Source organism: Dunckerocampus dactyliophorus, chromosome 12 (assembly GCF_027744805.1).
Source record: "Dunckerocampus dactyliophorus isolate RoL2022-P2 chromosome 12, RoL_Ddac_1.1, whole genome shotgun sequence".
NCBI classification, from domain to species: Eukaryota; Metazoa; Chordata; class Actinopteri; order Syngnathiformes; family Syngnathidae; genus Dunckerocampus; species Dunckerocampus dactyliophorus.
This window is the reverse complement of record NC_072830.1, coordinates 2,717,877-2,732,337: the sequence shown is the minus strand read 5'-3', so window position 1 is coordinate 2,732,337 and position 14,461 is coordinate 2,717,877. Positions and strand designations below refer to the sequence as shown.

The 14,461-nt window shown below is 50.9% G+C and overlaps 1 protein-coding gene across 2 annotated transcripts in view; it reads left to right on the top strand.

Annotated features, from left to right (window-relative positions):
- arhgap35a (Rho GTPase activating protein 35a) overlaps positions 1 to 14,461 on the top strand; it is a 99,055-nt gene that overhangs the window by 49,745 nt on the left and 34,849 nt on the right. For both annotated transcript variants that reach the window (XM_054794844.1, XM_054794845.1), the window contains exon 2: positions 908 to 4,757. In XM_054794844.1, the coding sequence (XP_054650819.1) occupies positions 1,017 to 4,757 (3,741 nt within the window). In that variant the 5' untranslated portion in view covers positions 908 to 1,016. The remainder of the gene's footprint in view (positions 1 to 907; positions 4,758 to 14,461) is intronic.

Here is a 14,461-nt window from a genome sequence, read left to right as displayed (position 1 = left end):
ATACTTGTCTTTTTGTCTGTTTTATTGTATTTAAATGCTTAGTTGACACGGACAAGAGTTGTCACGTCTTATGTTTTGGCTGTCTTGTAGCTTGGGAAGAGTTTTGTCCTTTACAAATTGTACTGTCAGCTAGGGTGGTTTCATGAAGTGCATCCTTGTCTCATGAATGCACTATTGTAGCGTTTAGGCTATCAAATAATCCTTACGGGCTGATCGTCACTTAATTGTAATGTTGATAAATGAATGATTTTTATGTCACTCATCTTTGCAGAGCGCCATTTGAGAAAAGTAGCAAAACATGTTTTGGATTTTGTCACTTTTATGGATTTTGAAGTCGGTAACAAGGCAGTTTTCACTTTTAAAAAGCAGATGGCTTTCCCTTGTTGGCCAATTAGTACACTGGAATGCTTATCTGCTTTCATCTATTTGTCATGCGTGTCTCTCATTTGGGGTGAGAAGAGTTTGATGGCCCTGTTTTTAGTGTGTGTTTGTGTGTGGTGACTGACTGTGTGTTCTTGTGCAAATCATGGGTTTGTTTTCCGTGACAGTGACAAGGCCACGTAACTTTGGCTGGGATACGACCAGAGATTATTGTAATACCGTTTATCAGTTAAGAAGCCAAAATGCAACGATCACAGAAGTAAAGTGAGGGCGGCACCACTGTTTGCTGTCCAATCCTGGCGGTGTTAAATCCTTTTGCTGAGCTACAGCAAGGTTAAGTAATGCACTGCATTCTTGCAGCTTTGCTAGTGACCTCAATCTTTCTAGGAAACATTTGTTGAAGGAGTTGCATCAAAAATAAAACATGATTAACCATACAGTTTCTAGCCATGAATCTGACTTCTAATTTTAATGTGTTTCCTATAAAGTATTTGAGTGATACATTCTCTCTCCCTTTGTCTTGCAGGGTCAGACCCAGCAGTGAGGACCTCTTGCATGGGAACCCAGCACCCTTGGCAGCCTCCTTCTCTGTCTAGAGCTTGAGGCAAGCATGGCAGGATGAGCGTCCGCCAGCGATGATGATGGCCAAAAAGCAAGATGTCCGGACCCCCACCTATAATCTGGTCGTAGTTGGGCTGTCCGGTACAGAGAAAGAAAAGGGCCAATGCGGAGTGGGAAAGTCCTGCCTGTGCAACCGCTTTGTTCGGCCAAGCGCTGATGACTTCTACCTGGACCACACCTCTGTTCTCAGCACTAGTGACTTTGGAGGCCGCGTAGTGAACAATGACCACTTCCTCTTCTGGGGAGAGGCTGGGAGGACCGTGGAGGAAGGGCCAGAGTGCCGTATGAATGTGGTGGAACAGACAGAATTCATTGATGACCAGACATTCCAGCCACACCGAAGCACGGCGCTGCAGCCATACATCAAGAGGGCTGCCTCCACCAAGTTGGCCTCGGCTGAGAAGTTGATGTACTTTTGCACAGACCAGTTGGGGCTCGAGCAAGACTTTGAGCAGAAACAGATGCCCGAGGGCAAGCTTATGGTGGACGGCTTCTTACTCTGTGTGGATGTGAGCAGGGGCATGAACCGCAGCTTTGAGGATCAGATTAAGTTTGTGACAAATCTGTACAACCAACTTGCCAAAACAAAGAAACCCGTGGTACTGGTTCTCACCAAATGCGATGAAGGAGTTGAGCGCTACATTAAAGACTCGCACACCTTTGCTCTAGCCAAGAAAAACCTGCAGGTGGTAGAAACATCGGCACGCTCGAACGTCAATGTGGACTTAGCCTTTCTGACACTTGTTCAACTGATTGACAAAAGTCGAGGGAAGCCCAAGATAATCACTTACTTTGAGGCACTGAAACAGCAAAGTCAACAGATTGCCTCAGCAAAGGACCGCTATGAGTGGCTTGTCAACCGAATTGTGAAGAACCACAATGAGACGTGGCCCTCTGTCAGTCGCCGCATGCAGTCAGCCCCAGAGTACAAGGACTATGTCTTCCTTGAAGGGACAGCTAAAGCCAAGAAGCTCTTTCAACAGCATGTGCATAGACTAAAGCAAGAGCATATAGAGAAACGGAGGAAGGCCTATCTAAGTGCTTTACCACAGGCCCTCTCCGTACTGTTACCACAGTTGGATGAAATCGACCACTTGAGCTGGTCTGGAGTTCAGAAAGTGCTGGAGACGAAGAGAGATTTCGCCCAGTGGTTTGTCGTTTTAGATGACACCCCATGGGAGACCACGCCACACATTGACAACATGGAGGACGACCGCATCCCCCAGGACCTCCTTGAAACTCGCACAGCTCAGGCTATTTACGAGACTCATCTGGAGCAGCTAAGAAACGACCGCAAACGTGCAGAAATGAGATGGGAATTCAAGGAGAAGCTGAGTGTCTCGCCGTTCATTACTCCAGGGAAACCCTGGGAGGAGGCTCGGAGCTTCATCATGAATGAAGACTTCTACCAGTGGCTTGACGAAGCGGAGTATCTGGATATCTACAATAAACACCAGAAAGAGATTATTGACCGAGCCAAAGAGGACTTCCAGGAGCTGCTTCTTGAATACTCTGAGCTTTTTTATGAGCTAGAGGTGGATGCAAAGCCAAGTAAAGAAAAAATGGGAGCAATTCAGGAGGTTCTGGGTGAGGAACAAAGGTTTAAAGCCTTACAGAAGCTGCAGGCAGAGAGGGATGCTTTGGTATTGAAACATATCCACTTTGTCTACCACCCGACAAAGGATACCTGTCCCAACAGCCCTCACTGCGTGGACTCTAAAATTGAGCAGATACTGGCATCCAGATTCCCCACTCGCTATGCATCACCAGATAGTTCAAGACTGGATGGGGGTAGGGCAGAAAGGATAAATCTGGTCATACTAGGTAAAGACGGGCTTGCCAGAGAGATGGCAAATGAGATAAGGGCATTGTGTACCAGTGACGATAGGTACTTGTTAGATGGAAAAATATATGAGCTAGCCCTTCGTCCCATTGAGGGCAATGTACGTCTGCCAGTCAATTCCTTCCACACGCCAACCTTTGCACCTCATGGTTGCCTGTGTTTGTACAACTCAAAGGAATCGCTCTCATATGTGGTTGAGAGTTTAGAAAAGCTTAGAGAGTCAACCGTAAGTAGAAGGGACAGAGAAAATCTTCTTGCCCAACTCCCACTTTCCCTCCTTCTTGTGACTAAGCGTGGGGTTGGTTCTATAGGGGATATTGGAGGAGAAACCGCTCAGACTCTTATCCATCAGGGACTGCTGGTGGCTGCAAAGCTGCAGTGTTGTTACCTGGACCCAGCCTCACCAGGCATGGGTTATGGACGCAATTTCAATGAGAGGCATCTCAACCAGATGTTGAAGGGCCTCTTAGAGTCTCGGAGAAGCGTAAGGAGCAGCTCACCACCTTTACCCTCTTCATTGTCCACCCTCAGAGACTCTCAGTCCCAACCAGTTCTAGAATCAGACTTGAAGGTTGTCATGTGTCTAATGTGTGGAGATACATATGATCTGGATCAACTCCTTGCTCCTTTCTTGCTACCCCAGCATTGTCGCCCTGCTGCCAGCCTCAACAGTGGCACTTCTGTCCTGCTGGATTTGAGTATAGGTGGCCAGAGACAGACTATCGAGTTGTCTTTGCTGTCCTTCCATTCCTCATTTTCCCTGCGCAAGACGAGGCTCGTCCACGGCTACATTGCAGTGTACTCTGCACGCAGGAAAGCCTCCTTGGAGACTTTGTGCGCTTTTCTGTGTGAGGTTCAAGACATCATTCCAGTCCAGTTGCTTGCAGTCGGGGAAAGCCAGATGGAGCTTTCAGACTCAGAGTCAGCCAAGGAACAGGTCAGTCAGGGAGAAGAACTCGCTCATGAAATTGAGGCAAGGTTTAACACCGCAATATGCGGGCATGGAGGTGTCGTAGGCGGACTTCATAAGATTGACCTTTTCCAAGCGTTTCTGAAGGAGATAGTGGAGAAGCGCACAATTATTGAGGCAACACACATGTATGATAACGTGGCTGAAGCATGTACCAATGAGAGCACCAGTCCCCGTTGCGGCTCGCCCAGTCCAGTGAACAATCTTATGGACTCTGAGGATGACATCGACCCATCGCCACCCTCCTACCCTACCTTGAGGGAGGACGGAAGTCTTAGCTCCCATCTTGGAAGCTTGAAGCTAACGGATTTGGATTCAAGTGATACGTTTTCTGTCATTTCTGAGCTCAGCACTTTTGAGAGCAAGCTGAACAACAAGGTGCCTCCACAAGTGAAACCCAAACCTGTCCGGAAGGTCAATCTAGGCCCTTACATGGAACAGCAAGTTGGCACCAACCGCCGCTCCTTGCCCCAAGCTGTCACCTGGGCTCCCGGTAGCGATGGTGGCTACGATCCCTCAGACTACGCCGAGCCTATGGATGCCGTAAGCAAACCTCGACATACAGAAGAGGAGAGTATTTACTCCGTCCCTCATGACAGCACACAGGGCAAGATCATTACGATCCGCAACGCCAACAAAGGTCACGCCAACGGGAGCGCTGGGGGGAACGGGTCTGACAGCGAGGCGGATAGCAGCTCGCTGGAACGTAGAAGAAAGTTGTCGGCCATTGGGGTAAAGCCTAAGCTTTACAGAGACAGATCCAAACGGCTTGGAAAGTTCAGCAGTTTTAGGACGAGCTTTTCAATTGGCAGCGATGATGAGATGGGTGGCCCACCCAAGGCTAGCCAGGACGATGGAGGAGCCCAGAAGGACAACTCCACTGAGGAGAATGAGGACCCCAAAAGGAGGAATATCCTGAAGAGCCTGCGCAGAAATACAAAGGTCAGTGTTGTGCATTTGTCACTATAATGTGTTTGTACTGTACTGCAGATTGTATTACGTGCTGCACATCCTCTGTTCTGCGAAAATCATTAAGAGCGAGCCTGTCTGGGTTTGACTTCCTGGCATATTTTACAGTACATTAGTAATTGATTTGACCGATAATCCCACCCCTCCAATTTACATTTATTTTATTCTATATTTCTCCAGAAAAACGTCTCCCTCATTACATTATTTTAATCAAAAATATGGCTTACAAATTGTATCTACGGACTCATGCAGCATTACATGATGTTTTGTGCATGGTTTGTGTAAGCTTAGAATGCAAGTGTAATTAGCTCTTGGCTGAGAATCAACACCTGCTTACTTGGGTGGATGACTTATCGCTGAAGTTGAAGAAGACTAATTAGTGTAATCTCTGCTTTCGGGCAGCTTTTTCTCAGTGAAAACAAGACTTTAAAGGATCACGCCGAATAGGATGTTTGCAGCGTTGTCCCTGACCGCTCTGTGGGTGCCCGCATAACAAGCTCATTATCAGAGGCGGCATTTAAAAGTCCAGTCGTTAAAGTCTTGATAGCAGATGGAAGAAATTCAAAATGGATTATGAAGAAATCATCAATACAGTTGTCCCTCGCTACATGGCAGTTCAAACATCGCGCCCTCACTCGATCACGTTTTTCCCCAAATTAATTAATTGATATATGATTGCTGTTTCATGGTTGAGTACGGCCTATTATTAGTAAAAAAAAAAAAAAATTTTTAACAAATTGTACATCTTCTCGACTTAAATTAAGCATTTTCAAGCATATAATTGGCAAAATTAACGAAAATTCAAATACAAAAAGGTGTAATACAATAGCTGTGACTTGCTATGTGCGGCTTTAAGAAGCAAGGCCTGGGAAGTGACGTGTGACGACAGCTCACTAGAGTTGACTGTAGCCGAGTGCTAGCAGCAAGTTAGCAATGTAGACAGTGGCTGACAGCAGCTCCTGTGATGTTCACTGCATGTGTTCTCTGCTTGACCCTAACCCTAAAGCGATTGAAGTGCCTCAAGAGTCTGTCCTTAACCGCAAACAGTGGCAGTACCATAGTATTCTACACCGATCTCTTGGTGTCAGTAACGTTACATTGATGAGACAATACCCACTGCAGGAGCTGAGTATATCTTATTGATGTCTAAGATGGCTTATTTTCTATTATGTCTACTACATTGTGTAATACAAGGGTAAAGTTGACAAACAGGTTTTCTATGCTCTCACTATAAAAATATAGCATTTATTAATACTAAATCCTACTTTGCGAAAATTCACTTATTGCAGCCGGGTCTGGAACCAGTTAAGATTCAAGATTCAATTGTTTTAAAAGTATAAATATAAGCAACACTCTGACAGCTTGGTGGGAATTTTTAAAAATAACAAAATTCTCGCTCACTCCTTGCCAATACACTCCCGTTTGGAATAATCCTGACATCTTGCTTAAAAAGAAACCATTAAATTTCCCAACATGGCACGAAAAAGGAATAAGTTGTATGAAAAATATAATTATAGGAAACAACTTTATCTCATTTAATGACCTTGTTACACAGTATGGAATAAATCATAACAAATTTATTGAATACATACAAATTAAATCCATAATTAAAGCAAGTTTCAGGACCATATCATGGGAAAGCAATACCACTATTGACCAATTTTTAAAAATATCTGCCCCTAAAACATTATCTAAATTATATATTCTACTTTCAAAAAATGACAACACAATTGGAGTACCAATCTCCAAATGGAGCTCAGATTTATCTACAAGCTGTGACCCTGAATTTTGGAAGCAAATATGTCTTAATGCTTCCCGGTTAATCAATAATCCCAACCTACAGCTGATTCAGTTTAAAATCCTTCATAGAGTACACTACACAGGACATAGAATGTTTAGAATGGGCTTAACTGACTCTAACATCTGTACACACTGCTCAGACCATAGAATAGATGACTACTTACACTCCATGTGGACCTGTGCTCCCATTAAAAATTTTTGGCACGGAGTGTGTGAGTACCTATCTTTGGCACTTGGGTTCTCCATTCCTACCTCTCCTTTACTATGCCTGCTGGGCGATCTCTCCACAATTGATGTAGAAACAAATCAAACACAGCTTCTCATCACTGCATTAAGCATCGCCAAGAAAACCATTCTCATCAATTGGAAATCAAGGAAGAAACTGAACATAGCTCTTTACAAAAATCTTTTGTTAGATCATATAGCTATGGAGAGAATGTCTGCTGAATCTAAAGAACAAATGTCAGAATTTCAGTCTATATGGGCACCAATAATTAATTCCCTGACCTGACTCTCAGGGGGGTGAGGGCATCTGTCTCTGCCCCTGGGGGTCTCGTTCATCTGGCGTGGGGTGTGGTCCTGGTCGCTGGGTGGGCCTGGTACCTCGGGGGCGGGCGGTGGCGGGCTTGGTGTCCCGGGTCTTCTTTGCTGGGCTGCCTGCCTGGGGGGGCTGGTGGGTGGGGGTGGGGAGGGGTCCGGGTTGGGTGATGGGGCGGGGGCGGGGTCGGGGGGGTCGCCCAGGGGGCGGCGTTGGTTGGCCTCCGGGGTGGTGGGTGGATGGGGTGCTGCATCCTGCTGGTGCCGGGCGCCTACTGCTGCTGGGGGGGCCCGTGTGCGGCTGGTGGCGCTGGCTCTCCCTCGCCTCCTCTGCCTCTGGGGGTGGGGCGGGGACTGCCCTGGGCCCTCCTGCTCGGCTGCCGCGTGGGGCCGTCCGGTGTGGGGTGTGGGGGCCGGCCTCTCCCCCTGGTGGGGGCGCGGGTGCCTGAGCCCGGCTGCCCCCGCGGAGCCATCTCCCCTGGGTGGGAGGGTGGTTTGGGTTGCCCCTTTTTATTTATTTATTTTTATTTTATTTTTTTTTTAAATTATTTTATTTTATTTTATTTCGCTGATTTATGTGTGTGGTGTATGTGTGATAGGTGGGAGCTGCCTGTTATCCTCCGGCGCCTGTGGCTGTCCCCCGGGTGACGGGGGGCGCGGAGGTGGGGGTCGCGGATGTGCGGTTTGGGCTCGGGGTGGGGGGTGCGTGGTGCTGGGGTGGGGGGGATCCCTTGCTTTCTCCCCTCAGGGACGGGGCCGCTGTGGCTCGGTGGGTGGGGCGTGTGGGGGCCGTGGGCGGGTTGCGCGGTGGGGCGGGCGGCGTGGTGTCCATCTGCGTGGTGCTTCCCGGGATCGGCGGGAGGATGCTTGCTCCGGGGTGGGGCGGTCGGGGGGTGGCTTTGGCCGGGGGCTTGGGGGTCGGGCTGGCGGGGGGCTGGCGGGCGGTCCCTGCTGCCTGCTGGTGTCGGGCTGGTCCTTGCTTCCGGGCCGGCGGTTGTCTCCCTCCCTCCGGGGTTTCCCCCTTGGCGTGTTGGTGGATGGGCGGGGGGTGGGGCGGTGGCCGGTCTGTGGCGTGGCGGTGGGCGGGGCGGGCGGGGGCATCTGCTTGGGCGCCGGGCGGGGGCCGCTCCTCTCGCGGGCCCGGTCGTGCGGTGCTTGCTTCTCTGTCCCTCCCTGGCGCCTCTGGCCTGCGTGCTTCGTGGGTGCGGCCGTGCTCCGCTCTATGTGGGGTCCGGTGCTCTTGTGGTCGTCGTGGTGTTGCTCCCTTGCCGGCCGTGGTGGTATGCGGGGGGCGCGTGGGCGCGGCTCCCGCTGTCCTGGTGGCGGTCGGATCTGCCTTGGGGGCGTGTGGCTTGTCCGTGGTGTTTGGCGGTTTGGGGGTGGCGCTGTGAACGCTATCTCCGGTGGGGCTCCGGTGTTGGGGGGCACTGGGGGTATCGCCTCTGGGGGGTTGGGTGGGCCGGACTGGGCATCCTGGCGGGCCGGGTAGGGCCTGTGGTGTGTCCTGCGGCACGCCCGAGCCTGGGCTGTGGTGGGCGGCCGGTCGGTCATGTGTCCTTGGTCCCCCCCCTGCTCGGTTTGGGCGGCGTTGGGGTGTGGGGCCCCCGTCCTTCCTGTGCCACTGCACCACCTCACATATATATAGGACATTGGGGGGTGGCCTACGGTCGGGCGTGATTGGGGAGGGGAGCTGCCTTGCGGGGCTCCTTTGCTCCTGCTGTGCCACTGACCTGTTGCCCCCCAATTTTAATCGCAGAGTAGACACTTAGGGTTTGGGGGGGCTGGCCAGGTGAGGGGCCCTCCGAGCGGCAGCTGTCCCCCGATTTTAATTGCATCATTAGCTATCATCCACATACACTCCATATACATGCACACAGATACACCATCCTCTTTTATTTTATTTTATTTATTTATTTATTTTTTTAATTGCATCATAGACACTATCACACCTTATCACATACACGGGTGGGGCGGGCTGGATTGGGGTGCCTCGTGCACCTCGGCGTCTGCCCGCCAGGGTCGGCGGTGTGGCCGGGGGCCTGGCCGTCGCGGTGGCTCGCCCGGGGCGGCCTGGCCTGTGGGGTGCCCTTGTCTGGTTCGCCTGCCCTTCCCTGGGGTGGCCCTCTGGGGCCTGTTGATGCCGGGGCTTGCGCCGGGGGGGGCGGCTTGCGGTGCCCCCCCTGGACTGACACGTGCCGCGGGCGCCTCTGCGCTCTTGGGGCGGGTTCGGCGGTCTCCGGGGGGCGGTGCTGGTGCTTCGGGTGGCCCGTGTGCTGTCGCGGCGGCCGGTGGTTGCTGCGCTGTGGCGGCTGCTGGGGCGCCGGGCCAGCTGGTGGGTTGGGGCTTGGTCATGCTTGTGGGTACTGTGGGCCTGGGTGGCGGGGTGGGGGTGGGGGGGCGGGTGCCCTGGGGCCGGGCTCGCTGGGGGGGGTCGTGCTCTGCCGGGCGCTTGGGCGTCTGTCGCCGTTGCGCTTTGTGCGCTGCCGGGCCGCTGTCTGTGTCCTCGCCTCCCCCGGTCTGTCTGTGGGCTTGTCGGGGGTGGGGCTCCGGTGCGCGGGTGGTGCGCTGTCGGCTCTGGTGGCATGTGGCTGGTCTGGCTTCTGGTGGTATGTGGGGGCCGTCGGCTGGTCGGCTGCTGGTCTCGCCTTCTCGGCGCTGGTGCTTGGCCTCCCTGCGGCTTGGGGTGTGGTGCTCCCGCTCTCTCTTCGGGGTTTGCTGGCCCGCGGGTCTCGGTTGGCGCTGTGTGGTGGTTCGCCTGGCTGCTCGCCCGTTTTCCCGCCTGCCTGCTCGGTTTCCCGCTCTCCTCCTCGCTGACTCCCCTGTCTGCCTCGCTGGCGGCGTCCTACCGCTGGGGGGGTGTGGCCGGGTGTCTTCCTGCTCCCCGGCAGTCTGCGCTCTCCGCCCCTGGGTTCTGAATCGTATGTCTGGGACCCCGGGGTCCCCGGCTCCGCTGCTCCTTGGGTTACCAACGGGGGATAGGGTGGGGCTTCCGGGTGTCGGGCAGTCGACCACTGTGTGTGTGTGTGTGTGTGTGTGTGTGTGTGTGTGTGTGCGCGCTTGAGTAAGTAAGAGTGTGTATGAGCGTGCGCATAGGGGTGTGTTTGTGCGTAGGAGCGTTTATGTGCGTGTGTGTGGGTGCGTAGGAGTGTGTATGTGCGTGCGTGTGTGTATTTTTATTTATTTATTTATTTTAGTTATTTATTTGGGGGGGGGCATACAGGGGTTTGCTCCGTGGGGTCAGGTGCTGGGCGATACATCTCTGCCGCCCGTGCCTCCGCCGGGTGGGTGGAGGGTGTGCCTCCTGCATCCCTTGGCGGGGCGGCCCTGTGTCGGGGGTCGGGCGGGGGTTGGCCCGGGGCGGGCCGGGCTCCGCTCCCTGGGGGTGGGGGTGGCGGTGGGGGAGAATTGGCGCTTCCGGCGCGGGCGGGCTTCTTTCCAGCTGTGGAGGCGTCTCTGGGCCTGCCGGTTTGTGGCCCCCGGTACCCGTCTGCCTTTGTGGGGTGTGATCTCTCGCTGGTCTCGGGGGTTGGCAGTCCTCCGGCCCGCTGGCGCCCTGTCCTTGGCTGGGATTACCTCTCTTCGGCCCCTTACTGGTCTTCCCGGGGGGGGGGGGCTCTCTGGGCTGGCTCTTGGGGCACTGTTCTTTGTGCTGCCTGCCCCTATGGGCCTGGTGGCCTTCTGGCGGCCGGGGCCCGGCCTTGCTATTTGGGGCGGGGCTCTCTGGGAGGTGGAAGGCGGCCCCTTTCCTTTCATGCACTCTCAGTGACAATCACACGCCCACACATTCCTGCACCTTTATATATATATGAAGTCTTCCTTACATACAGAGATACCTGTACATATGCACACTCACAGTACATACGTACTTCCCCACATTACTCACTGAGTTATCCAGGGTGTTATTATGTTGTTGGTTTTATTACAGCGACGGTGATTTCAGCAGTATGACTATATATATATATGTGTGTATGTGCGGTATATATGTGTATATATATATATATATATATATATATATATATATGTATATATGTATTTATGTATGTGTATGTATGTATATATGTGTGTATATGTATTTTTTTTTTTTTTTACAATGATGTGCATTACAGTAACTTTGATTCTATTCACTATCATGGATAATCATTTCATTACTACAGTTATGTGTGACTGTTTCAATGCGGTATTATCATGGTGATCACTATCATAATTCATCATTTCATGACTGCTATTGTGTGCGACTGTTTCAATGCAGTATTGTCATTGTGATCACTGTCATAGGTCATCATTTCATGACTGCTATTATGTCTGATTGTCATTGACAGCTTTGTCATTGTGGTTGTTGATATTGATTTGTCCTTTATCCTTGTTCGTCTTTATAGTTGTCACGGACATTTATTTGCTGATGTCGTTCGGTATGTTTCTGTTGTTCTGTCACAGTTGTTGTTGTTGCTGCTGTTGTCCTTGTCTCTTGTCTCTCTTTTTTTTGTTTTTGTCCCCCCCCCCCCCCCCCGTTTCCTTTTCTCTTCTTCTCTGTCCCCTCCTGCTCCGGTCCGGGCGCTCCAAATTTGCTTTATAACAAGCATCAAGGTCGAATAAATTTTGTATGACAGGGGAAGTGTATATCACACTTCTCTCTGGCAGAGTAAATCTGTTGAGCACTTGACGGCATTTAGGTATACAATTCTATCTGCTTTAAAGGCTGGACAGGACAGGGGGAAAAAAAAAAAAAAAAAAAAAAAAAAAAAAAAAAAAAAAGATTCAAGAGAGTTTTATTGTCATGTGCATGGTAAAACAGCAGTTATACTATGCAATGAAAATCTTATTCTGTTCATTCTCCCAAGAAAAGAAAGAAAACACAAGAAAGAATAAGAACATAAGAAACATAAACATATATACCAATAAATTAAGCAACAAAAACAGAAGAGACATTAATACAAATAAATATACAAATATGTAAATAAATAAATAAAGTGCTATGAGTGTGTGTGTGTGTGTTGCGTGCGGCGTGTGTGAGTGCTTCGTTGAGAAGCCTGATGGCCTGTGGGTAAAAGCTATTTGCCAGCCTTGTGGTCCTGGACTTCAAACTCCTGTAGCGTCTGCCTGACGGTAGGAGTGTGAATCATGAGTGTTGTGGATGTGTGCTGTCCTTGATGAGGTTGTGTGTTCTTCGTAGGACTCTAGATTTATAAATGTCTTGCAGTGAGGGGAGTGCTGCCCCAACAATGTTCTGTGAGGTCTTGATCACCCGCTGGAGTGCCTTCCTATCACGTGTTGTACAGTTACCGTACCAAACAGTGATGGAGGCGGTAAGGACACTTTCGATGGTGCATCTGTAGAAGCAACTCAGGATTGTGGTGGACATGCCAAATTTCCTCAGTCTTCTCAGGAAGTACAGTCTCCTTTGGGACTTCTTCAGAATTTGTTGGGTGTTGTGAGACCAGGTGAGGTCCTCGCTGATGTGTGTGCCAAGGAACTTGAAGGTTTTCACCCTCTCCACCTCAGTCCCATCAAAGTCCCGCTAAAGTCCGATCTCCCCGGTAAGCAGCAAATGATTCCAACTGGATCGCCGAGTCCGGTATATCCTCCGTCAGCCAGGTTTCTGTGAAGGTGAGGACACAGCATTCCCTGATCTCACGTTGAGTTGTAATCCTTGCTCGTAGTTCGTCCATCTTGTTTTCAAGAGAGCGGATCTTGGCTAGCAGCAGGCTTGGTAGCGGTGGCCTCGTCGCTCTAGCTTTTAGCCTAGCATGCAGGCCGGCTCGCTTGCCTCATTTACGCCTCGGATGCTTTGCTCGCCGGGTATTCAGCTCACCGGACCCGCAGGCTGCTGCGTTCTCCCGGCGCAGAAGAAAGGCAAAGTCTGAGAGGCTAAATGAAAGTTCATGGTGAACCCTGCCGATGTTCAAAAGTGTCTCCCTGTTGTAATGTACTGCGTGAGTGTGTTGAATGTCCAAAATGAACAATAAAATAGCAAAAAATTGAAAAACACAGTGTCACAGAGACGTCTGCCACGGAGGGCGCCATCTTTGATTTTACATACTTTGGGACTTCTTCATAATTTGTTGGGTGTTGTGAGACCAGGTGAGGTCCTCGCTGATGTGTGTGCCAATCAACTTGAAGGTTTTCACCCTCTCCACCTCAGTTTCATCAATAAACAGGGGTCTGTGCGGCTCCTTTTCCCTTGTTCTTGGGTCGATGATCATCTCTTTAGTCTTATCTGTATTGAGAAGGAGATTGTTATCACGACACCAAGCTATGAGGTCCGCCACCTCTCTTCTGTATGATGTTTCAACACCACCAGTGATCAGTCCGATGACTGTAGTGTCATCCGCAAATTTAATGATGCTGGTGGTGTTGTGGGAGGCCACGCAATCGTAGGTGAAGAGCGTGTAGAGGAGCGGACTCGGCACACACCCCTGTGGGGTCCCAGTGCTCACAATTCTTGAGCTGGATGTGCGATTGTGGACTCTGACTGACTGGGGCCTGCCTGTTAGAAAGTTAAACACCCAGTTACAGAGGGAGGGTGACAGGCCAAGTGTGTGGAGCTTATTTGTGAGTTTGTGGGGGCTGACTGTGTTAAAAGCAGAGCTATAGTCTATAAATAGCATTCTGACATACGTGTCCTGGCCCTGTAGGTGAGAAAGGGCTGTGTGGATGGCAGTGTTGACTGCATCATCCGTGGACCGGTTCTGGCGATATGCAAACTGTAGAGGGTCCACAGTTGCCGCAGGGATGCTCTTTTTGATGTGGGTCCTGACTATCCTTTCAAACCACTTCATAACAATAGGAGTGAGTGCTATAGGGCGATAGTCATTCAAGCAGGTCACGTTGCTCTTCTTGGGTACGGGCACTATGGTGGTGTACTTAAAGCAGGTCGGTACAGATGCTTGTGCAAGCGACAGGTTAAATATGTCAGCAAGCACATCAGCTAGCTCTGATGAGCAAACCCGAAGTGCACGGCCTGAGATGTTGTCTGGGCCTGCTGCTTTTCGTGGGTTTGTTTTGTTCAGAACCCTGCGCACATCAGCTGATGTCACCATGAGAGGTGAGTCCTGTGTGCTCCCCAAGTCCAGCCACCCTCTCTGCTCATCAGGAGTTTGGGTGTCAAAGCGGGCATAGAACTCGTTCAGCTCATCTGGAAGTGTGGTTTGGCTGGACGTGGCTACGCTACTCCGCTGGCGATAGTCTGTAATGTGCTGGAGCCCCGCCCACATGCGCCGAGGGTCTGAGGTGGAATAGTAGCCCTCCAGCTTCTGTCTGTACTGTCTTTTGGTCTCTCATATGGACCTCCTCAGGCCATATCTGGCCTTTTTGTAGTCATCAGCGGTGCCCATGACAAATGC